This window comes from Pipra filicauda, unplaced genomic scaffold (assembly GCF_003945595.2).
Source record: "Pipra filicauda isolate LSUMZ 115617 unplaced genomic scaffold, ASM394559v2 scaffold70_size2993248_pilon, whole genome shotgun sequence".
Lineage (NCBI taxonomy): Eukaryota > Metazoa > Chordata > Aves > Passeriformes > Pipridae > Pipra > Pipra filicauda.
Window position 1 is genome coordinate 2,876,824 of NW_024104876.1, and position 25,360 is coordinate 2,902,183.

General features: G+C 42.1%; 2 protein-coding genes across 9 annotated transcripts in view; one reads left to right on the plus strand and one right to left on the minus strand.

Annotated features, from left to right (window-relative positions):
• Positions 1–434: 434 nt before the first annotated feature.
• PGPEP1L (pyroglutamyl-peptidase I like) lies at positions 435–23,712 on the minus strand. 6 transcript variants are annotated; one of them, XM_039389178.1, is made up of 10 exons: positions 23,569–23,712; positions 22,235–22,404; positions 18,786–18,943; positions 18,125–18,469; positions 15,466–15,518; positions 9,099–9,215; positions 8,382–8,608; positions 7,370–7,453; positions 4,944–4,988; positions 435–1,221 (listed from the first exon to the last, which is right to left on the minus strand). In XM_039389178.1, the coding sequence occupies exons 4-10, from the start codon at positions 18,156–18,158 to the stop codon at positions 1,212–1,214; spliced, it is 570 nt and encodes a 189-aa protein (XP_039245112.1). In that variant the 5' UTR covers positions 18,159–18,469; positions 18,786–18,943; positions 22,235–22,404; positions 23,569–23,712; the 3' UTR covers positions 435–1,211. The 6 variants fall into 6 exon arrangements, with proteins under 6 accessions (XP_039245112.1, XP_039245111.1, XP_039245110.1 ...); XM_039389177.1 differs by lacking the exon at positions 23,569–23,712 and adding an exon at positions 22,775–23,442 and having other exon boundaries at positions 18,125–18,315; XM_039389176.1 differs by lacking the exon at positions 23,569–23,712 and adding an exon at positions 22,775–23,442.
• The window catches only part of LOC113984630 (protein FAM169B), a 41,738-nt gene continuing 39,786 nt past the window's right edge, over positions 23,409–25,360 (plus strand). For all 3 annotated transcript variants that reach the window (XR_005566412.1, XR_005566413.1, XM_039389175.1), the window contains exon 1: positions 23,409–23,491. Coding sequence is in view for 1 of the 3 variants with exons in the window: in XM_039389175.1 (XP_039245109.1) it covers positions 23,464–23,491 (28 nt within the window). In the remaining 2 variants the exon portion in view is untranslated. The remainder of the gene's footprint in view (positions 23,492–25,360) is intronic.

A 25,360-nucleotide genomic window follows, 5' to 3' on the forward strand; every position in this document is an offset into this window, starting at 1 on the left:
CATGAACTGTTTAATGCCTTTTTATAAATACATTTCCTCCTTTTTTTTTTTTTTTTTTTTTTTTTTTAATTTAATTTTATTTTATTTTTTTTCCCATTAGTTGTTTTACAGCATCTTGGCTGTGTGGGCTTACAGGGCTTTTGAGGGGGACACGGAGAAAGAAGGGACACCCCGCACGGGAACACTCTGGCAGTGCTGTGGTGTGGTGTTTTTAAGCCCCGGTTTTCCTTCCTTCCCACTAACCTCTGCCCAGGCAGCACGGGAGTCTCTTACAGTGCAAGGCATGATACAAACTCAGGTCAGAAACAAAAGGTTAAATATTTAGTACATTCTTGTTCAGTGTTTATATTCATTGTTGTACAAGGGTCCTACCCCTCGTCCCCTCCCCGCTTGTTTTGGTTGTGGCACACCCCCCCACCCGCCCATCCCCACACAGACACACACACACATGTATTCTTTTTAAATTATTTGTTGGGTACAACAGCAGACAACCAGGCTTTTGGGTCACTGATCTGTAAAAGGACTATTTAGCCCTCCCACCCTGTGAACAAGAGCTGTGCCAGGTGCAGCTGGCGATGATGCCAGGCATTCCTAGGGTGGCCACTGAACACCTGGCTCCAACCAACCCCAGCTCTTCTCCTTCCTGATGGGAAAGCTCTCATGGAGGGGAACCCTCCTGGGAGGGCACCTGGGCTGCACTTCACACCCCTGGTGAGGAAAACAAGCACCAACCAAACGAAGCCACCACCCCATTTCTGTGGAGCTGGGTGGAAAGCACAGAGCTGGGGCCAGCGGCTTGGCTGGCAAACGGTGAAGTGTTGGCAGCTATGGAAACCTGTACAAGTCCAAGCTTGTGGCTTAAATCATAGACCAAACCTCAGAACAAAAGAAAACGAGTGAGCTTGTTTGCTCAGTTGCAGAAGCCTTGGTGAGAGGGGAAGGAGGGGCCGTCAGGAAGTCGACAACCAAGGAGTTGCACCAGTTGCTCATCTTACCTTAGTTCCAGCGTCTGGGCCTTTGTTTAGCACTGATCCAACCAAACGATGGCAGGAAGAGGTGGTTCTGGGATGGAAACGTTCAAATCTTTTGAGTAAGAACAACGGATTAAAATATACTGATTGCTAGTTTTGACTGGAGATTTTAAAAAGTTTGTAGTGCTTTTTGCTTGTGTAGTTTAGGTCCCATTATCTTCTCTTGCCTCTGTCCCGTAGTTATTTTTCCCTTTTAAAAATGAAAAAGACAAAAAAGTTAATTAAGAAGGTATTCTATGTAGGATTTTTTATTTATTTTTGTGATATCAGTTTAAATCACTGTAGAGATGCCCCATAATAAATTTAAATACTAAGATAAGGGTTTTAGAGTATGACAGGGGGACAGTTTTTGATTTTTTTTTCAAACATTTATCTACCTCACTCTTATTTTTTTATATGTGTGTATATAAAAAGAATACATCTCACATTTCTCAGCAGCCAATAAATGCCGTTGATACTGGTAACCTCTCACTCCATATACCACATGCTCTAGGTTCTGGAGGGGAACAATCACTGCCTGTCACAAAGGGTCACTTCAGAATATTTGCCGCAATTCCAAGGGGTTTCTCCAATTTTTTGCATCAGATTCGTTGTTGTGAGGAGAAATCCAAGAGTTGTCTGACTTAGGGTGACCATTCTGTAAGGAAACACAGAGGCTTTTTCATGTGCTGTCACAGCAGCAAAACGCTGCATGTTTGGAGGAGTGGAAATGTTGGTGACCTGATACAGGGACTTCAAATTGTGAGTATTTGCTGAAATCTGTTACAGAAATCAACTGTTTACAATGTTTGGAGGTCCAGAAGAAATACTAAAGGGAATGGTCTTTCTGTTTGTCCTGTAGAATGGGCTAAGTCATTCCTGCCAGTTCTTGCTCAGATGTCACAAGCACCAAAAAGACATTTGGCTGAATCAGAACCCCAAAATAAATTGGCTCATAGAGCGATGGCATCGCTTTCTTGACCAAAAAACCTGTCACAGGCTGCCTGATGATCCTGCTAGATCGAGTTTACAGCTTTGGGTCTTTGCTGCTTCTGTTTGATGAGAGCACTGATTTATTTTTTTTTTTAATTTTCTTCCCCCCAACTAATATTGAATTGATTTCTTTTAACGCGCCAGTAAAAAGTCAGTTCCCTTTTCTTCCCCTGTTTATATGCCTTATAACTGTGGATTCTGATGGACCAGCCATCAAATTTTAACTGCCCTCTGACAGCGTGTAACTGGTTTACAAGCACACAGGACTAACACGAGCTTGCCATCAATTTGATGTATAATGTTTCCCTTTTTCCAGCTCTGGCAGCTGTTCCTGCAGGTGTTGGTTGTGGTATCTGAGTAATGTGGTGCTTGGAGTTGTACATGGCCTCTTGGATACACAGTGCCGTGGTTAATTCTGAGAGTTTGTCTTTGGAGGGAGCATTTCTCCCTAGTCCTGAGAAACCAGCAAAATTGGAAGTTTTCACTAGATGGGTTTGGTTTTCCATGTTTGATTATGTTCCAGTGACCTTTGGGTGCAGTGGTTGTTCCCCTCCCTTGCACATATTGATTACCACAACTGGAGATCCTCAGATCTTTCAGCTGGCTGGGAGGGTTTTGTTAAAACTGTCCGAGTTACTGGTTTGTAGAATTGTATGTAGGTGGTTTTACAATGCATTAGGAAGAAACACTAATGGCATAGCATCACGAGAAACATTTCAAAAAGCACTTCAGTAGAAGACAGTCACAGGGCCTCACATACATGTGTGTGATGGCAGTCAGCTCTCCTGGACCAAACCACCTTTGTGATACCATTGCGTTCTGTGTTTGCAATTCAAGCTTAATTCCTTTTTCGTTCTGTTTGTTTCCATAGGTTTTTTTTGTTGTGTTTTGTGCATTTTGAATAGCTTTATTCACATGGGTTTTTCATGCAGACTTCCCTTGGACAGTAAATCGAGTTGTTTGTGCATGTGAACAACTGAGAATTAATGTTGGCTTGATAGAGTCATAATATGGTTTGTAATGTTGTTCTTCCCTGAGACCACTGGCTTGTCTGGTATGGAAAATTTATTTAGAACTTCAGCTATGTTTGAATAAAGTTCAAGTAATCCAGTTTGTTTATAAATTGAAAACAAAAGCCCACCCAGCCCTGAAACCCAGCGTTTTGCCGGATGGTACCGAGATGTTTGGATGCAGTGGGATAAGGAGTTGGCGTCGCTGCGGGGAGCAGGCGGCTGTGACTGCAGGGCCCGGCCGTGGCTCTCACCTGCCCCGCACTGCAGAGCTCTCGGGGGCACAGGAGGTGCTTTGGTTGCAAAGGAACGTGATTCCTGAGTAAATCAGATGCTGTTTTGGGGGGATGACACAAAGGCGCAGCAGCCGAGCGCGGTGGAAGGCGTGGGGCCGGGCCAGCCCGCGGGCACCGCGGCTCCGTCAGCGCGATGCCTCTGCCCCTCCCAGCTGGCTCCAAGTGCTCTGTGGTTCTAGGCACGGTCACACTGATGCTCCTCTTGGTCTCAAAACAAAAAGAAGGCCCAGTTTGCCCAGGATGACTGGTGACCAGAGGGAGCTGCTGTCAGGTCCTCTGGGATCTGCTGAGGGGTGCTCGGTGCAATCCGAGACTAAGTGAACAACACTCCTATAGTTGCTGTAACTCCATACATATATATCTATATATACATATATATATACCTACATATGTATATCTATAATATAGATATATATATTTAAACCCTTTTCATTCCATTAGTACAAGTAACACTTGTTTCCTGTTTTCTTTATTTTGTTTGTCAACCGTGTATTCAATCACTGGGCTGAACAACAGTGGAGGAAGGTGCAAGGGATCCACTCCTTACTAACCAGTGATAAAGCCAGATATTGCAACTTAACCCATGAGTAGATGTGCAGACAAGGATTGGAGAACGATGTGTAGAAACAACCCAAGTGGCCAGGGGTGCTGAAGATACAGAACTCAAGCAGGCAGGAAGGACACCTCAGTTCAGAAAGCTGCTGCTCAGAGGTGCTGAACAGCCCCTGACCTCGAGCAGCCAGGTCAGTCAGCACGGAGATGTGTTTGTGGGGAGACACCTGAAAACAGGACATGGCAATGGGGATCTGGAGACACAGGGCTTGGCAGAAGCTTGAGGGTGGTTTTCCTGAGCTTAATCTGTGTGGGACAGCACCAGAGCTCAGGTGTCCCCGTTCCGATCGTTGGTACTTGTACGTAAACCTCCGGACTTGGCAGCTGGAGCAGGGAATTCGTTCCCAGGAGCATGGCAGTGGTTGTCATCGGTCTGTATGGATCTGTCTCACCTACAGCTGGTCTGTTCTGCAAGTACCTTAGAACTTCCCTAGTTTGTGTGTGTGCATTTGCGTGTGTGCTCATATATTTTTTTTGGTATGCGTTCTGTTGATTAGTAACCATTAATTAGCATTTTCAATAGGGCTTTAAGTCCAGTAGATTACGGGTAGTCAGTTGACGAAGATCTGGTTTACAAGAACTAATTAAATGTTTCATTGCATTTTGTAAGTACATAGAATAATTTTATAAAATGTTTGTAGTTTATAAATGCCTAAAATATAATTTAAGGGCACTTTTCTGTGTCTGTGTGTGGGTGTGTCTGTCTGTGATCAGTTTTTCCATGGTACCAGTTTACTAGTTAGCTTTACAATATGCCAAAAAGGATCGCTGACTTGTCCAACTCATGGCTTGTTCCTCTCCCCCTTCCCGCCCAAGCTTTGTGTCCCACCATACAGCGAGTGAGTAAAGGAGTTGGGAAAATGTTCTGTATCTTCAGTATCCTGGTCTTCCAGAGCCCTCTGGTTGGGGTGGGATCATCTTACCTGGTCATTTCACTTTACTGTCTAGGGCAGTTACCTTTTGGATTACAAGAACCTCACTGGTCGGGGAAACAGAACAGGTTTGCTGCTCCCCAGGCTCACCTGTGCTGTTCAGCACCTCTGCTCCATGTGATTTGAAGGAAGTGACTGTGTGAGAGAAAGAGGGAAGATGGTTTTCATAACTGCTGTTGAAGAACTCTTTGCAAATCTCTTATCACTTTAAAAGTTTGTGTGCAGCCTCTAAAGCTGTTGAGGACCATTGGAAGCTTTGGTTGAAATGAGCAAGGCAGGGTCCCTATTTATTTTTATTTGAGGATATTGAAGATCCAACCCCTCTGCCGTGGACAGGGACACCTTCTGTTTTCTGAACCAGTGAGGTTTGAGATGAAAGGATTGGCCAGAGTTTGTCTACCTCTGGGACAAAAACAAAACTAGAAAGTGCTAAGGAATGGATGCAGTTGCAAATACATTTTCCAATTTTTCTTGTTTAAATTTTTTTAAGAGAAAATTAAACAATAACATGGCCAATTTATTACATAAAAAGACTTGCTGTGTATAAATTATTCCTAAAGAAATTCCTGTGTTTATATTAAAATGAATCAGTAGATAAAAAAAAAAATTCAAAATGTTTTTGTATATTCTGTTGTAAGAATTTATTCCTGTTATTGCGATATACTCGGGATTCTTTACATTATGAAAAGAAGAAACTTTGTCTATTTTGAATGGCTGAAGCTAAGGCTCCTTTAGTTTCTCTTACTCTGCTTTTTTCTAGTAGTTTCAGTACTACATGATTTAAGTTAAATAAAAGAATTCTGTATGCATTTGCCTGTTTCTGAATTTGTTGCTCCTTCCAGAAAGCAAGTACAGGTTAGAAAACTAAGAGTAAAGTTTCTCTGGTTTTCCTTTCAGCTGCGTTGAATTGAGCTACTCCGAATATATTTTAGTAGGGGTCAGTACTGCCATTGCTGGGTTGGAATCAGAAGTATTGTCGTGCAGTGGCACTGAGGGTGTGGAGCCTTCTTGGTGAGATTTGAGCAGTGTTTTGCAGGGTGATTCCTCTGAATAAGGTAAGCATTGTTTGTTATTTGAGGAAAATCCACTTTTTACCCACACAGCAATCCACAGGTGAGGCATTCAGGCAGCCACCTGGTTATCAGCTTTCTGCAGCGGCATTGGGAAAGACAGTGGGGAGAAAACTGGGATTATCTTGGCAGGTCCAGTTCCTCAGGCTCTTGTCATCAGCGTGTTGACTAAAACAAGGCACGATGGTGGCCCAAAGCCTCATCAGCTGCCTGTGCTGTTACATTTGTCTCTTGTCCGTTGTACTGACATGATGCTTGAGGAGCAGGCTTTTGTTTCCCTGGAGAAGTCCCAGGTGTCCAGATGAAGCTGCTGCTGCCCTGTTCTAGTGACTAACTTAGAAAAATCCCAGCTAACTGCATCTCATCCCTGTGTCCTGGCAGTAGCAGGATTGTGGAGGAGGGTGTGTGGGGGGGCGTTCCCTGTGTGCTGAGGGGCAGTGCTGTAACCCCCTGTGGTACCCAGCTTCCATGGCACAGCAATTCTGTGTGGAGCTGTTTGGGATGTGGAGGGGTCTGATCCCAAGTTTTACCATGTGGGATCTCATTTGGTGCCTGTTTTGTCAGTAACGTGCCCTTCCCACAGCACAGTGCTTCAGGATTGCCTTTCCTGGGACAGATTTGCTGTTGGATTTTGATGTGTCAGTCCCTGAATAGCCATGACCTGTCCTGCTGAAAACTTGTTTTTGGGCTGTGCTCTGTGGAAGGACTGTGGTGTTTTTCTTTGGGACAGGCACTGAGAATTTGGGGTTAGTGGTGGCTTCAGGCTGAAACTGAAATTACCAAGAACATTCCAGATCCTGCTGGACTCCAGTTTTCTCTGTACTTGGAAGTCCCCCTGGGTTCAGAGCCCGTTGCTGATGGGGAAAGCAGCATTTACAGCAGGTCAGGGAGGGGGAAGTGTAGAACTTCACATACCAGGACCCCTGTTTCTCCCGTACCCACATGTTCTGTGTGGGCACTTCAGCTGGACTGGGATGGGCTTGGGGGGATCTCTGTTCCATCCATCCAGTGCTGAGTCCTTACAGCTCTGAGAGCCCACCTCGGTTCAGCAAGTCTTTGTTAATGTCTTTATAACCAACAGAACTAGGATTAGGCATCTAAAATGTTTGAAATCCAGTTTCACACTTTCTGAAATCTGAAACAACCTTATTTTTAGCAAGACAAACTGCCGGTTACTTGGTTTTTCCCCTGGAGCTTTTTTTCTCAGAGATGTAAACAGTTGTTTGGGTTTTGCAAGGAAATTTCACTGAAAATAACATGGACTATAAAATCCTTTTGTGTGAAGGTTTTAAATAATCTTTAGAGTTGCTTCATTTAAGAAGTAGGGAATTGCTTTCTAAGAAATCATCTTTTTTTTTTTTTCCTATATGATCCACCCCACACTGTTCTAACATTGCCAAGATAATGGTCTGTAATGCTTTTCCTAGAAAGTCTGCTGTTACTGACTTGGATAATGGAGGCACATGGATGAAAGCTGCTCTTCCATTGCCATAATACAGAGAAGTGTAGTAGGTGTAATCACAGATGTACCTGCAATATTAAAAACAAAACAAAACCAGAAACCTGAAATAAGGCTCAGTAAACTTTGATTAAATTTAAATATTCTAAGTAGCCAAACCAGATCTGGTTTATGAAATTATTAAGAACATATTTGCTTAGTGAATAAAGGAAATGCTGAAATAAACCAAGTTTGAGAAACAAATGTTCCTTATCTGATGGTTTGGTTTCTCAGACACCCACCCACAAAGAACTTTAAATAAAAAAATCACAAGACAGGCATTCTTGTGGGGTGGGAAAGGTAACACACCCTGCTGGAAACTACAACCATGTAACACAGTTTTATGTGTAAGGCACAGAATCTCTCAGTCTGGAGGGGTTTTGTCTTTATCACCCCATCTTTTAACTTGCAGGTGCAAATCCTGAATTTAAGGGCCAAGATTAACTGATTTTTATTTAAAAATAAACCTACTTTTTTTTTTCTTTTCTATGAAGACTAGCACAGTAGAAAATTGCTCCAGTACTACTGGAACACATAATAAGATCACAGACCTGTTTCTAAAGGTACCTGTAATTGTTGTTCTCCAGTGTATGTATTTACATTTTCTGTCCCTCCCAGCTGAGAAGAAATAGATTAAAATCTGCTACCAGTCGGTATTGCTTTCAGTCTCTCTTAATAGCTGAGGTTTACTGGGGTTGTTCATCACAGGGTGTGCTACGTTGGAACTTGTTTCTTTTGGAATTTACAAATCCATGGAAAAATATCTACTGGCTGTAGCATTTCATGAAAGCTGCTTTACATAAAATTTAAATTCATGGCAGTTTTCATACTTGTGCCCCTCTGAAGACTTTGCTTCAAAGTGATTTTGTTTGGAGGGAAAGTCAAGGCAAAGACTGTCCAAGGTGGAGCTGACTGAGTTGCTCCTGCCGTTCCCCCGAGCCCCTGATACACGGTGTTTACCTCCCTGCATCTCTGGAGAAGATGATATCAATCCCTTCCACTGAAACGTTTTTCCAGAGAGTCTTCATATTAATTGTAGATTCAATCTTTTCTGGGCCATCTAGCACGCAGCAGGCACCTTCTGGGTGAAAACCACAAGCATCCCTGTCTTGGTAGCCTTTGTTCTTCCCACACTGCTCCAGGATGATGACTGTGGTGGATGAAGCCAGCCCAACGTGAACAGTAAGCTGGGGGTTTTTTTCCCACCAGAGTGAGCAACAGGAAATTAAAAATGAGACCTGTTTTTTACAAACATGTAATGCCAAAGTGCCAAGCGTTATGTGAATCACTAGCTTCAAGGTGAGGAGTCTTGCTCATGTCTAAAGAAGACTTTGATAAGAGAATATAAATGAGAACCAAATTATGCTGCAGTTTTTGTTGTGTCTATTCAGCTCAGCACTGCAGAGCTGCTGTACCTTTATGGTAGATGTACAGTTTATGGTAGATTTTTTTTTTCCTTTCCTTTGTTCAGCATCACTTACGCTTTTTAAATGGCATGGGGTCAAAAGAGGATGCTAATTAGTGTGTGCTCCAAATGTGGGGTTGTAACCTTGATCACAGTTTCAATGGTCACTTTCCAGATTTGTTTGATGTTTTGCAATACTCTCTTGGAGATTTTTTTCAAGATCTTCTCATATTCATAAATGGAGGAAATTGTATAACTTTCTCATTACTCACCAGTGGCTGAAGAGTCGTCCATATCTTGATGACTTGCTCCTTTGCTTTTTGGTAAACCACTGGCAGCTGCATGACCTGGAGATCGATGTTTTCACCAAGGCCTCTCTTGGACAGCTCCTGTGTTTATGAAAAAAGCCACCATGGACTTGAAAAAGCATTGGATTTCTGACTGTGGTAAAGAAACTGGGCTGATTCAGCTGAGAAAACACCTGAAGGAGCAATGCTTAACCCCATGGTTCCTCAACACTGGTCTGCAATGAGGTTGGTTTCATAGCAGTTCCCTCTTTTTCAGCTGGAAGAGATTAAAATGTGCTGAACAGTTCCCTAATGTCACATCCATGTGGAGCTATTGTGTTTTCCAAAGGGATGCCTAGTCTCCAGTGGGTGGGAGTGGTCCCTGAGGAACCATGAGATAGTGTCTCAGAAAAGATCCACGCTTGAAAGCATCTAAATGGGCTTTGCTACAGGTAAGAGCTGTTCCTCTGAAAGATCTGCACTGTCAAGAGACAAACCCAAGGAGAACTCACGTGACTTTTTCACTCCAGTGATCTGTTGGCTTGACCAGGTTCAGGTAAGCTGTGCTGGAGGTGACTGTCAACATGAGGAAGGTCACATTTAGAATGAGTTTAATTTATGTTTTGGTCCAGAATATGTTTCTCTAGTAAAAGGAATTGTCACTGGGATGTTATTTCTGTGTCATTTATGTACAGTTAAATTTCCACACGGGACCTTTTCCCAAGGGAAGCAAAAATTATGCCCAGAATTGAGGTGAATGAAATAAAGGTACACTTCAAAGCAGCAGGTTGGCCAGGTGGTTAGAAGATGGTCTGGAGAAGAAATGTCATATGGACATGAAATGATTTTGTCAGTGCAACAGGGCTAACAAAACAAGGCATGAACCTCTAAGTAGAAAATAGGTGGCTGCAATGGCAGGATGCAGAAGGAATGCATTTGAAGTGGAAAGCTTTGTCCCAGAAAAGTAAAATGGTGGTTGAAAATCCCTGTTCCATTTGAGTAGACCACCACCAAAGGATGGTACAGATGAAGTGTCCAAGGGGGGCACAGCAGCAGAGGTGTATGATTAGCCCAAGAAACCTGTAGCTGTATTAAATGTCATTGTCTTCTCAAGTTTTCATTTCTCACTCAGGATACCCCTGTGGATGAGGCCCACAATTCTGGGAAATTTGCCCTTCAACACTCACTTCCTATATAAAGTGTTCCAATTTTCTTGTCAGCGGAAGCATTGATTAGCTGTGCTCAATAAACTATTTGACACAAGCAAGGAAACAATGCCTGCAGGGAAGTAAACACATTTGGAGAACAGTGCCAGCCTTTTTTCCTCGGGGCACTGACAGTCTTTGAGAGACCATTGCATCATCTCACTGAAGAATGCTGTACTGTGCCTGAGCCTCTGAAAAAGAAAACCCCAGCTGGTTCACAATTAGCATTTCCTTTTCTAAAGCATCTTTAATTTTTACATTTAATGAGATTCTTTCTTTTTAACTGTAAGGCCTAGAGAACTCAACTGCCCCTAACTTTGGTTCAGAACGTGGAGACCCAAAGTGAGCTCTAAGGTTGTTCTCCTCTCGTGCTCTCTGTTGACAGATTTTCTTTTGTCAACAATTGTCATGGCAGAAACACGCAAAAATACTTTTGTGCAGGACTTAAACCTGAAGCTGCCCAATAGCAAAGGGCTGAGAATTTGTGTCAAAGGAAGATGGTTTGCTATGTCCTAAGCAATTTCAACACATCATCAATAACGTGCATTACTGTGTTGTCTAAGAATCCCAACCATGGGCTTATACCCCCTTAGACCAGATGTCGTGCAAATATGGAATAAAATAAACGAAGGTTGTTCCTTGTCTCAGCCTTAACCAGAACCAGTTTTGCATGTAAGGTGAGAGACTGAGGATGGTTAGAGGAGGAAGCTTGAGCTCACGGTGGTGAGTGAATTCAGTAAACAAGTGCCTGTCCAGGGTAGTTGAAACAGCAAAGGAAACTTCAAAGGAGGAGAAAAGTTTTGGAGGACTGTTTTGTGGGAAAAGTGGTTCAAAAGAAAACATGAAGATTCTTCATTGGGAAGTTCTTCTAGGAGGGAAATGAAGTCCAGCATTACCAGCTGCTGACCTGGAGCTGTTGGTGAGTTGTCACAGCCCCAGTGCACTGGTGTTCGGCCCGTGTTGTCACACAGCCCTCCTCAAAGAGGAGGGATTTGTAAGCTCTGTGCTCAGAGGTGGTGGCTGTGCCCCACGGCGTGTTGGAAGCATCTTGAACTTCCAAAAAACTCCAGAAAATTTCCGTGAGTTTGCCTGAGTTCTCACTGATTTGGGCTGCCAGGAAGGGGGTCGCGTGTGTTGATTTTGTGAATCGCTTGTGTTGGTGCAGAAATGGAACCAGAAGTTTTCAGCTGATCCCGTCACACTGCAAGTGCATTGCAAACAAAGGTGTTTTGTTTGGTTGGTTAGTGGGTTTTTGTTTATCTGCTTTGGGGTTTTGGGTGTGGTGGTTTTTGTTTGTTTGTTTGTTTGTTTTGTTTTGTTTTGTTTTTTTTCCTAATTGTGCAGATACCTTTTAAAAGCTTTAGGGATGTAAGAAAATTCCAGAACAGAAATGAAGGCACTAGATAGCAATGTCTTCTTAGTTTCACAGATGATGAAACTGAAGCAGAGAGGGAGAGAGACAGAGATTAAATGACAAATTTCCAAAGACCACATGGTCAGTGGCAGGATGAAAAACTGCACTGGGAGATCTGATCCTCATCTCCCGATGGCAGACATAGTTCCCAGAAGCAGTTGGAAATGTGACCTGTTCTTTGCACTAACAGTTTAATTACTGTGAATGTTGTCACTCAGCTTACATTTGTGCCCTATTAACTGGGGAGTTTGACCTTGGTGGGTGGACTGCCCTGATAGGTTATTTTGCTGCCAAGTTGCAGACAGGACTTTCTGGAGGAGACACAGGAACGGGATCGGATCAAAGGTTATTAGGTGGGACCATCAGTCTGGAATATGGAATCAATAATTCGGGAGATCTGGGATCCTGAGGGTCCCACGTGGTGCTGCAGAACTAACACATGGTGGTAAATCAGTGTGATCTGTCAGCAAAAGCAGAGCAAATACCTGGTTTTGTTTTCCTTTAGCAACAATGTCCTGCACTTCCAGAGTTAAAAGTGCTGCTGGTGGAGCTCTCGTGCATATTTTAGGAGGAGATTTCAGGTGAATGGAGTTATGAGAACCATGAAAAATTTAGTGAGGCGGGTTTCTAAAGAGAAGTTATCCTTCTAGTGCTAGACATTCATGTTGGGCCATGTGATGGTGTCTATAAGAGCTCGGAAGCTTTTCTCCATGACCCTGAATTGACAGGTTTGCCTCTACTTTCAGAACCATTTGACTCTCCTTTTCCCTGAACACTCAGGGGATACTTGCTGAGGAATGAGAACTCCATGGATGATGAATGCCATGCTGATGAATGCCTTGCATGAGGGTCTTGTGCTGTGATGAGAACTTGGGACCATGCAAAAACAACAGGGTACTCCTCACATTCTTGGAAAATTGTATCTTCAATTGTATCTCTAATATAAAACAGGCAATGCAGGACAAATACTCTTTCTAAACCAGCAGAAATAGAGCTTTATTAACACTTATCATTTGATTCCTGAGTACTTCAGAAAAGGGAAATTGGCTTATTCATCAAAAAGGTGGTAGTAGTAAACAGTTAATTTTAAGAGAAATAGTATTTCTCTGAGCACCAATGAGGGCATAGAAGGGATGCAACTATTGGAATGGGCTGTGTGGTCACTGGATCAATCTCTGATCCTCCTCACAGCAAGAAGAGAGGTTCAGGAAAACGGGTGATCCCATCACCAGGATCTTAGGGAGGAGCTGTAACAGGGATTTTAAGGAAGCAGCTGTGTGTAAGAGCCAGTATTGCTCACAGAAGGGAAGCCATTGCTCTTTGGCAAAGAATCCATTTCAAAAGCATGGAGGGTGAGGTTATGCTTTGGAATTAGGACACTGGAACTGTTAAATGTATTTTTACAGGATTTCAGATGCTTTTGGTATGAGGACCCTTCTGGGATGTGAACTTTGGAGATTGCATGCATCAGCATTTCAACATCACCAAGGCTGCTGTGGTATCCAGGCTTTCCATAAGGTATCCAGGCTTTTGATAAGCACCCACTTCATACTGGGCTAATAATTAGCATAGTTCTGGGTAATGCTACAAAGGCATTAAACATAAGCCTGAGCAGTCACGTTTGTAGCTCTGGTCTGGCTGCTCAGCACGTTCCTGAGGAGGAATCTGAGTGCACACTTGTTGGTTCACAGCAAAGGGACTCAGCAGGAGGGTTTTATGTCACTTCAGTGATCCATGCAGGCACCCCAAGCCAAGACAGGATTACTTCCAGATGTAAATCCTAAATTTTGCTATCTTTAATATATGTGCATAAGCTTCCTGAAGATCATAGAGCTACTCCTGTGAATAAGGCCAATGGAACAATACCATGAGATTGCTATTTAGCGTGGAGAAGCCTATCAAAATTCAAAGTACTTCCAGATTTGCAGCAAATTTCTCTGAATTGCCTGAATTTACCACCTTTGCCAGGGCACAGGAAACCAAAGCAGCATCCCCAGTCTGAACAGAAATTAATTCCACACCGAGGGTGTCACATCAGAGAGAAATGGATTTGTTCTCCTCCATACACAAGGACTGACAGCTGTTTGGTTATGGAATGCTGTAGCCCCTGTTATGTAAGTCCCTGTTGTAGCCAGCTCATGGCATTGGTACAGGAAACTCATCCCATTGGTGCCTTCTCGCTTTGGGCTGTTTTGCTTGCAGATAAAGAACGTGCTTTATTTTCAGCCAGAATAGGATGATCTTCCACCCAAAATTAGAACCAATAGGAATCAGGAAACAATGAGTAAGAACACTGTCAACTGACAAATATTTGTGGTTTAGGGCCCATGTCAGGTTGGAGTTTAGATAATTTATGGGCCTCCTGTAATGATTGGGGTGTGTAAAGGTATCACAGAAGTATTTTTGTTTCCTGTTAGCCTACAGGGATAACAGCCCTCATGATTTGGAGGGGGCAATAGATTTATTCTACCAAACACCAAGATGCACTCACCCAACAAATCTGAAATAGAAAATGTGTATGTGTTGGTGGAGTTGCTATAGCTTTGGTCTGTGGGAAAATGCACCAGCTCCTTGTTTTTCAATCATCTTGGCTGGAGTGCATTTCATTTTCAAATCAGATCTTCAGTAGCTGTCACTGAAATCTGTACTGTGGTTATAGTCCTGTAGAGCCATTGCCTTTCTGTCACTACTAATACTTTCCTGTAGCTGCCTTTTTCCTTTCAGTGTCCATAAGAATTTAAAAATGTATGGACTTACTTCAGTCTTCATAAAAGAACTCAGTCCCCTCAGTTTGTTTTACATGTCTTGCTTTCCATTTTTACCAGTATTGTCTGTTATTTCTTGGACCAAAGCTCTAATTCAATCTTACTATTTTGATTGTTCCCCAAGTAGTTTCAGATTTCACTGTGTGATTTTTTTCTACCTTGGGATTGCTAAAAACTTGTATGAAAGACCCTCTCAAAATAACTCTGTTCCTAAGTACCTTATGAGAGTAACTGAACTCAAGGAAGGTTTCTATCTGTGATAGGGAGAATGAATCAGCTGATGCTGAAGGCCACGTATCCAAACCATGTCTTTTTATCCCCCAGATAAATTTGCTCTAATACACAGATTTAGAAAATAAGCAGGAATTTTTAAGGCTCCACCTTAGACTTGTTCCTGCTAGTCAAGGTGTATAGAGGAGGAAAAAAATCTGAATTACCTTTTTTTTCAATTTAACTGTAGACTTCACTGTCATTTGAAAGTGGAAGCCAAAGCTGAAACGTGAAAACATACTTAGAATTGGCACAGATTTTTGTGTTCCTGAAGCAGGCAGTCAGAACTCATAAGCTGCACTTGTATGAGAAGGAAATCACCTCACACAGACATGATAAAATGATCCATGGTGTGAGATGATCTATTTACTGCAGACAGAGAGAACTCGTGCAATATGCATTAGTTGCAGAGAAGGCACCCTGGGTAAAACATACCTTTTTTAAGAATCAAGAATAATATTTTGAAAGTGCTTAAATAGCACAAAAAATATCATGCAAATAAAATAACGTTTCACTTTTTCATTATCCCCTTTCTTCCATGTTGGGAGTCTGCTCCACGAGGCACAATTCTGTTTAATTAATGAGTCATGAGAAATAACTTTTTTGAAGGGAATGGAAAGCCTAAAAGCAGTTTGTGTTTGGATCTCTACAAAATAAAATGTCTCCCTCATTTTTTTCCCCTTTTTTATTATGCTTACCTTCACTGCCTCCCAGCTGGAATTAACCAGGTATTGTCTGAAGGGACCAAAACCTGCAAATGAAAAGAAAGAAAGGTGCTTTTAACCTCTACTTGTTGTGCAATTGCAGATTGGGGGCTGACTCGCCTGCACACACATATTTGTTCTTTATCTTCATATTTTTGGTTATGGAGGTTGAGTTTTTCAGGTAGGATTTAGCCTTTATAACACCTAAGGGAATAGTATTTTCATTCTGTGTATTCACTGATAAAAGAACTAATCCTGCAATCTTCATTCATGTCAAGGCTTTCTTGTGAGAGAGCCTTAACTAAAGCTGGTAAATGTACTGGAACTGATAGGACAGATCAAGTAAATGATGATTTTGGGCAAGGATCATCATCCCCAGAAATAACCACTACTGAAGGTTCTGGTGTTAAATACTCCCAGGTCAGAGTTAATGTATCATTCTTATTGTTAGAGCTCATAATGATGAAGATATGCATATTTAATGAAAAGGTTTGAAAAAGTAAAATTTTATGTAATTTGTAATTTTGTTTTAATCCCAGGTAGTGAAAACTTGAAAGTTTTCTGTCTCTTTCTTCACTTTTTACCCAAAGGTAAAGAAAGGCGAAAAGGGAAAAGCACACTTTAATCCAAAGTATTACATTCAATTTTATGGATCTTTTTTGTGAAAGTCTTTTTATTTTTTTTTTCAATACAAGGGAAATAAACACTCATTTTGAGCAGATGGCATTTTTGTCATTAAAAAGTTTGATGGAAAACTCCCACTATCTTTATTAATCCCAATTAATATTCTCAATCCAGAGCGCTGCCAAGTCTTACATATTGGGTGGCAGGAACAGGAATTTGTGAAATGGTTTTTATGCTATAACTCTTAAATATTTAAAAATCCTTAAATGGACAAATAAATACTTGACAGCATATGATTGCTATTTTGCACAGTGAAAGCTACTTGCATTGGAGACAATTAAGCCTAAATACAGGCTTGTGACAGCTTAATTAGTGCTAGACTTTAAGCATTTCTTAATTTGTTAATGCTTATTTCATAACTGCTCCATCTTTTCTCTTTAGTATTTTGAAAAGCTTGATGGTGCTAATATTTCTGACAAGGTTTTCTCCAGGTTTGAGTTTCTACCATGGGGAGGGAAGAAGTGAAATGGTGCTCATTTCACATGATCAGGGGAACATAAAACCCCACTGGTCCCACTCTGCTTTGGGAGCAAAATTAGGGTGACACCTGCTCCATTTTGGAGCTGTAGTTGTTGTACATGCTTCTGTACCTGTCTGTGCAGAACTACAGAATTATAATAGAGTTATTAATCAGCTCCCAATGAAACACATGTGTGTCAGTGGTGGCTGTAAGAAACTCGTGCTTAGGACAAAATTATTCCATGAAAAATGACTAAATGTAGGAGTTTTACTGAAATACCTGCAGCAATGTGGAGAACTAACTGGCTGAATGTTATTGAGCACCATATAATAAACTGGGCTCCCTGCCAGCAGGTTTATATTCCGAGCAGGTGAAAATGTGACAGAGACATGCTGTGATAATCTCTGCAGTAGCTTTAAGATGCACTTGTGTCTTTAACGGGGCACACCAGTCTCAAACTTCTTGAACAAGTAGATTTCTGCACATAAATGGTGATGTAAGGGGAGGAAAAATCTAAGAGGGTGCTAAGAAGTGTTCCTAACAAGGGTATGTGCCATAAATATCATAGGAGAGAACCAGACTGTCAGCCTTTTAAGAGGTTAGCTAATACCTCCTGCCCTCTCCTGCACTCCATCCAGCTCAGCTGCAGTTATGTCTGGAGCAAGCCAGACTAGTTCTGCCCATCTTGCAGCTATTTAAAAAAAAGTGTTTAATTGAAAACAGCAAGATGCAAATCTCTTTGATGTAGCTTCAACCTCATTCCTATGTCCTCAGATGACCTGCAGTGGAAAATTATCCAGCAACTCACATGTCAAGATATGTGTAATGATTGCCTTTAGATGAGCCAGTGGCAACAAGAGGAACAGCGAGGAGCAGCATTCCTTAAGAGCTTTAACCTTTTAAAGCTCAGGACTCTCTAGCTGGGGGTTCTGCCACTGTGAAGCCTCAGTAGCTACAGCCAGCAAGAGAAATTCCAAATTTGGTCCCTTGTGCTGCATGTTCAGGCATGTTCCTTTGGTATATTTAAATTTAATGGTCTAGTTTAGCAATGATGAGGCAGCATCTCCTGTTTAAAACTCCCTTACCTTGCCATGAAACTGAGCCCCTGAGACTTGCCATGTGTTGCTCTAATTCTGGACACTGACTATGTGACATTGTGATGCAACCTGGTTTTCTTGCTTCAGAGCTCCTTTTGGGTAAGCTTTATCTAATCCTAGCCTGCACTGCCTTGAGCTATGTGGTTTGGATCAGAGAGAATGTCAACAAAGATTAAAACATGGAGAGAATGAACAACAAACCAAACTGGATGGCAGTAAAGAGGGCAGACTGCAGTCTGTTTCCTCTGACATGCATCTGATTTTTCTTAGGAAGGCACAGTAAGTTATTTTCCATTTAGAAATGTTAGTATGACCATTTGCTACTGTTTTTCCCTCCAGGAAACTGTTTATGACAAAGACCAAGCATGCGTGCATACCATCTCCAGCTCAAAGAACAAAATAAAAACCTCACCAGTTACCACCACGGTGTTGGAATTTGAATCCATGAAATCTCTGCTCCAGAAGGTGAAATCCTGTTGTCTTTCAGTTCCAAACAGTGTTATGATTCAGGTATCTGTGGCAAACTTCATTTAGAGCACCTTTTTTCTTCCAACTGTGATGCATGTGGATTCACATGACAGGGATGATTCGTGACTCATGTAGCTTTTAAAGCAAAAATTATTACGTCTCTATTAAAGATAGAAGTCTGACTGCCCAGCTGTCTGACTGGGACTGCCCCAAATGTAATAGGATTTAGGAAGAACAGGAAAGGCTTAGAGAAACTTCTTGAAAAATATCCAGCAACATTTTTCACCACCTGTTTATGTGCAAGTAAACAGAAAATTAATTGAATCAGTTTTATTATATCTCTGTGGATATCAGCTGTAATTCACTTTAATTATGAGGAGCCACTTAACTACAAAAACTTATCTTGTCCATTTTTCCTGTTCTTAGACTTTCTCTTACTGACTTAAACTCAGGGCTAACTTTGCTATTCCTCTTCATAGCAGTTATGTCATTTACTACTCTTGATTCCTATCTCAGGCTTGTTATAAAGGAGACAAAGCACTGTACACTTTTCAAACCAAACACCAATAGGAAAATGTGTGTATTTGCTAAACCAAAACACTTACTCAGTAATATCCTTTAACAGGCAACATGTTAAAAAATCTCACTCCAACTTGCAAGGTCAGAGGAACTCTAGAAGCTGGGTTGTATCTTGCTGAAACTGGTGAGTTTAAGAGCTGGTCTGTCTTCATTAAACTGGAGCCTGAGAACCAATGGGGGGGGCCTGAAATCAAAACATATGCACATTGTCACTGCCCAAAACAAAAGCATATGCAAGTTCTCTTGGGAATTATAACTATGTGGGCAGAGGGTTTCACTGGGTCTTGTTTTGAGTAGGAAGTGTGTGTATGTGTGTGTGTGAGAGAGAGAGAGAGAGAAAGAGAGAGAGGGAGAGAGGGAGGGAGGGGAGAAATATGCTAAGAATAGAAAGCCACTATATCATCTCAAGAGAGCTGGTAATTGTGAGACCTTAGGGAAAAAATAATCTCTGAAGAAATCTCTGGGGTCGGGTGTGGCTGAATGAGGTTTGGAGCCATGACCTGTGTCTGTCATTTAAATCCTCCTGTGCTGACACACAAAGAGATTTGTGGATTCTCTTTATTTCAGAGATTCTCTGATTCCATCATCCATTCCTTCCCTTGGTTAGTACAACTTGCAGAACTAACTTCTGCTGGCTGCTGGGGCTGAAGGAGTAGCTAATACAGGAAACAGAGCTCTCTGCAGCTCTAAATAAGACAAAATCTGCCACTGGCAGCAGTGAATTACATCTAAAATCCCACAGTCCTTCATACTCCTATGTCAATCAAGATTCTTATAAATTAATTTTTCTCCTTGACCAGTCAGTAAAACTCTCCCTATGACGTTGAACAGGGTAATGAGTCTTCTTAGAGTTATTTCTGATTTCTGCTATTTTTAAAAAAAATCTAAGTACAGGTGGTCTAGTGAATTTCTAAGGAATAAAGCGAGATTTAAGGTCTATAGTTGTTTATTTAATTTCCACAATGAGAAACTGTGATTTCTTTGGGACATTATAGCTGCTTTATACACACATACAATCATACATATATATATATATGTAAATATATATGAAAGGTATTGCTTGAATGCTATAAAATAGTAGGTATTTCATTAGATATTCTTCCAGAGGGTAGATGTAAGTCTATTAGTTCCATGCACTCTGAAACAACTGATACAATCTGTTTGGAATGTAGTACTAGTGTTCAAAGTTTTTACAGCTGGCAAAAGGGAGAAGAAAAAATACAAAGCAACAAAGATTATATCATCAGGCCTTTAAGAAGAAGCTGACAGAAATATTTTTTGGGGAAAGTATTGTCTTCAATAGTTAAGTTAGTCCTTTTCCATGCAGAGCTTTGCTGCTTTGGTAGGAAAGATTCCAAGACATTTCCAGTGTTGGTATATACTTGTGCAAATGTGGGAGGCATGCCAGTGGTAAAAGTACTTTGATGGAATTATTGAATTTGACAGAGCACAGCAAAGTTAATTTTTGCACTGATTTAATTGATTGCTCATGTTCCCAAGTTTTGTGTGCATGTGCTTCGTGTACTTGGAGTGCCACATAGTCCAAAAAAGAATTTAAAAATTCAGGTTAGGCCTTGGTTCTACTCAGAATTTTATTCAGAAATTAAACCTTTTCTTTCCTGTAACATTTCTTCAGCTGAAGTCGAAGCTACTCTCGAAATTTCTGTTCAAGTATGATTGTAGCTTTAAAATTAGCACTCCCACGTGTGTATGTGCCCATAACAATGGATTTGAGGGTCACTGGATATCTGAGGTCTGTGCAAATGAATCTCCCCATCCATAATTAAGAATCCAAGCCCTTGATATTTGAAGGCAAGTCAGATGCAGCTGACTCAGCTAAACACTGGTTGTTGTTGTTCTTGCTACACACAGATGTGAGTGGCATGGCCCTCATCTTGAGGTAAAGAAGAAATGGAACCAACTCAACTATGAAAGTCTTGGTTATCACCTTGAATATTTTTCTGTACACTTGTCAGATACATTTGAAACTTATTTGAGCTGCTGAGTAAGAGAAAAATATTTTTTTCTGCAAATGAATTCTGACCACAGTGCAGAACTGCCAGCACACTGCTCCAGTAGCTTTTCAGTAGATGGCAACAAGAACAGAATATTGGCCCTTCGTTTAGAAACGGCTCTTTAATTTTTATCTCTTTTATTATTACTTACGTGTAGGTTTTTTTATTTCTTGTCATTGGCAGGCGCTGACCAGTGATTTAAACTGTTAAGTGAAAGTGTTTAATATATTCCAGTTTTTATCTCAGCTGTTCAACACTTAATGAGAGGAGGAAGAAATCAAGCTGTTATGCTATTTAACACTAAACTATAATGGGACTGGAAATAGAAATTTCAGGATCTAACACTCTATATTTCTTTTCCATTCTAATAAAAATAAATGATCCTCGGGAAAGACTGAAGCAGGTCTTCAGGTAGATGGAATGCAATGTCACAAAAAGAAAGGAGACAAACATTTCAGTGTAAAGCTCACTGTTCCCTGTGGACAGGGGCCTCTTCTGTAACAAAATCTGTAGAAATAGTAAATGGAAAAATATATTTACAATTTCACTTACTTTCTCCTCCCCCTGAATTATAGAATGCTCTGGGTTGGAAGGAATCTTAAAGATCACCTAGTATCAAGTCCCCTGCCATGGGCAGGGACACCTTCCACTATCCCAAGTTGCTCCAAGCCCTGTCCAACCCGGCCCTGAACACTTCCAGGGATGGAGCATCCACAGCTTCTCTGGGCAATCTGTGCCAGTGTGTGTTTTTTGATAGAAAGTTTTATATATTTTATGTCACTGCCTTGTTTATATTAGTTCTTCTGGATTTGAATCCACTGGTCTATACCCAGTGTTTAGCAATAATGGAAAAAATATCCACTGTATATAAGTTCAGTGTAGCCAAGCTGTTGTGTGGCTGTTGCAATTTCAGTTCTGGTCTTCCTGCAGTATTAGCAAGAACTGATGGCTGTGTATGGACACGTTTTTTAACTTTATTTTTGTTTATAATAGGGAGAAAGTACTTCAGCAGGAGAACATGCAACTCATGACCAACAGGTTGCTTTTGTTCAGGTGTCATTTACCAGCACAAAGAGACTCTGCAAGCAGGATACACATAATTGAAGTAACTATTTATCAGCTAATATGCAAAACAGGATAGCTAGCACTGAGAGATTACTAGGCTGAACAGCAATATGCTCACCACTCCTGATAAGAAAACTGATGAGTTTTAGCTGGCCAGGAAGTTTCCAGTACGCTGGGGAAAGTTGGTCTCTGACATTTATTGGTATGAGCTCATCCTCAGCATTACTGAGTTATCATCATGTTTTCTGCCTTTTTTTTCTTTTTCCTTCTTTATCTTTTCACTTGAATCTTTTACCAGCTAACTATTGTTGTCCCACGAACAGCAATTCTGTGACTTCAGCTTAATTTCATGGCTTTAACTCATGTACTTTCTGATTTTCCTCAGTGAAACTCACACAGGGTCACACAGCAATGCTGCATCAAACTAGACCTTGGACCATGGCATGGCCAAACCTCCGGGCCGTGTGTGGAAGGCACAAAGGATCATCAGAATGTGCTGAAATCCTCTGAGGCTCTGTAAGGTGTGGTGATCTGATATCAGTGGATGGGCTGAGATTGCTTCACCCTGTTGAGGAAAGAAAATATAAATTTACTTCACTATGTGTTTTAAGCCATTTGCAAGGAGAACAATGTTAAGGACTTTTTGGTCACTGTGCTGACAATGAAGTACCTGGCTGATGTGCAGCACTCGAGATGCTGCTTTGGGACTTTGTCTCAAGGTCACAGTGTACCTTGGTGGTATAAGTGCAAAGGTGAGTTTGTTTCTTTGCAAACATATTGCTATTGCCATGCACTTTTCACTTCTTTGATACCTGTATCTGTTATTTTAAAAATAATTAAATGCTTGCACAGTGCAGGTAGGAAGGCTTCCCTGAGTCACCACCTGAGTTCTACTTTTAATTTTGACAGCTGTGTGTTCAGTTTAGCTCCCGTACCTCAGTTTAATGGTTTGTGGTAATGAACAGCAGGCTGCTTGCCTAGGTCTTCCAAACTCCTTTTTCAGATTGACAATGATCACTGCAGAAAGCTATAAAAATGTAATTTTTATACATATTTTCCCTCATAAACTGCTTCTCCCCCCTCGCCTCCCCAGGTTAACAGAAACTGTCGCTAGCTCTATGCCTTGTCGTTCTGTGCCTTTTAAACAGATAACGTGGGATTTGTATTGGAGTTTTGTTAAGTTCAGACGCAGCGCTGGGCTGGCCCTCGCCCAGGGCAGTGCCTCGATGGCGGGGGCTCAGGGCACTCCCTCAGCCTGCCCCGGGCTCTCCGGCCTCCGCTGGGCTCTCCAGGAACGTCGCCAGGCTGTTCTTCGCCGCCGTCCTTCGGTCCCACAGCCGCCATCCCCGTCCTTCGGTCCCACAGCCGCCATCCCCGTCCTTCGGTCCCACAGCCGCCATCCCACCGCCCACCCCGTCCCGCCCTCAGGGCTGCCCCGCGCCCGCCCTCAGGAAGTGATGGCGGCCGAGGGAGGAGGGAGAGCCGCCGCGGGTAAGAGGGAGGGAGCGGCTCGGCTCGGGCCCCGCCGCCGGGATGGCCACGGGCGGCTGCAACGCCGCAGAACACTCGGGTCTTTCCAGGGAATCTCTGCCTGCGGCCGTGCCCGGGCGAGCCCCGCGCCTCCATGGCCGCGCCCGCTGCGCCTGAGGGAGGTGGGACAGCCCGACCCCCTGCGCGCAGGGGCAGGCGCTACAGGGCTTTTTCCCCCCCCCCCTTATCCCAAGCGTACAGGTAACTTTGCCAGGTTTTCGGCTAGTCCTGAAGCAGAGAGGACTGGCCCGATGATTCCCGTCCGCTGTGGTTCGGAGGGTGATGCTGCGAGAGGCTCATCCCCGGACTCCTGTGTGCAGAGCGTGTTCGAGGGTCTCAGCGCAGGTGGATGAGTTTAAGGCTATAATAACTCACTGCTTGAGAGCTGCTAAAAAGCAGTGGGAATACGGCGTAAAAATAGCAGTTTTTTAAAGGCAAATCTCAGGCACGGTCGGCAGTTGTTTACTCAAACTGAGCAAACCCACAGTTTAACAAAAGGAGCATGGTTTGACAGGGACAAAAGCAGCAGTAAACACGTCGGTTCTTGACCATGCGAACGTAATTAGTAGAACTGTTTTGGTGTAGAGATGAGATATAAAAGGCATTGTATACTACAGAGCAGTATGCATGCTATACTATAAATTATATTATTATATATGTATATACTGTATACAAAGTATATAATACGCTTTCTTTAAAAAGTATTCAGTAAAACCTTTTTTTTGCTGTTAGTGAGCTGACAGCAGAACAAGAAGTACATGGAAACCGATATATTTTTTGAAAAAAGCCACACTCTGCTCATCTCCTCATAACCAGGAGAAGTTAATTTGCTGGTGTTTCCGGCAGTGGGCAAAGCGCTGCTCAGCCCCTCAGTACCTGCTGGGCTTGCACTGCTTTGGGATGAACAGATGTTACCTCAGTTCCCGAATGGCCCTGCTCCCAGTGCCTTGTAAGGGACCTGATTTAAGCACAGGTGGATCTTCTGCACGTGCTCCACCGTGGATTTCCAAAGGAGTCTGGCGTTTGCAGTGTTCTGGGTTTATATTTGACTAGGAAGACTTCCAAGAATCTCTGTTCACGCACTTGTTTGGATAAGGGCCCATTGCATCACCTCAGTTAGCTTTCGCACTGCTTTCCCTCCTGCTCTGTTTTTATACTCCTCTTTCTTAATTTGTCACGCTAGCAGGTAAATGGAGAGAAAGTGAATTTATCTTCTGAAACACATTTTAAGTTGCTGCCATTTGTCTAAAGCACCTACTTCATCCCCTTCAGTAAAATAATGATGTTGTTCATTAGTTCCTCTTGCTGCTCATGGCTAAATGTGCCTCCGTCAGATTGCTCTATTTTTTCCCTGCTATCAACCACTTATGGAAGTCAAACATTTGTAATAATGCTATTTTTTTTCTTTGGAAGGCTTTCAATTCTACTGATGTTTTTAAATAAAATAGATGAATGGGATTTGTTTTTTCATGTCCAAACAAACATTGTATTGTTGGGCACTTCAGTCTGCATTTTTCCCTGACTTTTTCATTACTCTCAAACTGAATGCTTAGAATAGTTGTTCTTCCATCCCCTTCCTCTTTTGGGACAGCTGATGTTGTTTCTAGGTATTGTCTGAGTTTTGGCGTAGTTAGTTAGTTGGCTATACCTATCTTTAAAATAATAATAAGCAATTTGAGTGTACAGCAGGCTTTAAGAGCATGTTGGAATCAACCATTAGGTCTTGTACAAATGATGCTTTTCAGTTGTGCTATAATTGAGATGCTACAGCTCAGTCTTGAGGGCTGTGTCTGTAACTGTTTTTCACAGGGAAAGGTTGTTTACACTTCCAGGTTTCTAAGCTCTCTTATAAGTCCTAGGCAGACCTTGCTGTTGAGAAGCAGGGCAGCTGCTGACCTAGAACTTGAGGTTCTTGTTTTAGATTGAGCCTCCTCAGAAATTCTTTTTGATTCAGAACGTTTCAGAAGTCAGATTTGTATGTGTTTAACTAT

Coding starts and splice junctions, on each gene's coding strand:
- PGPEP1L (XM_039389178.1), bottom strand. CDS start 18,158: ATGGATTCAAATTCCAACACCGTGGTGGTAACTG. Junction 15,519..18,124: donor CAACACCGTGGTGGTAACTG/GTGAGGTTTTTA, acceptor TTTCATTTGCAG/GTTTTGGTCCCTTCAGACAA. Junction 4,989..7,369: donor CATGTGCCTCCATTATCCAA/GTCAGTAACAGC, acceptor TCTCTCACACAG/TCACTTCCTTCAAATCACAT.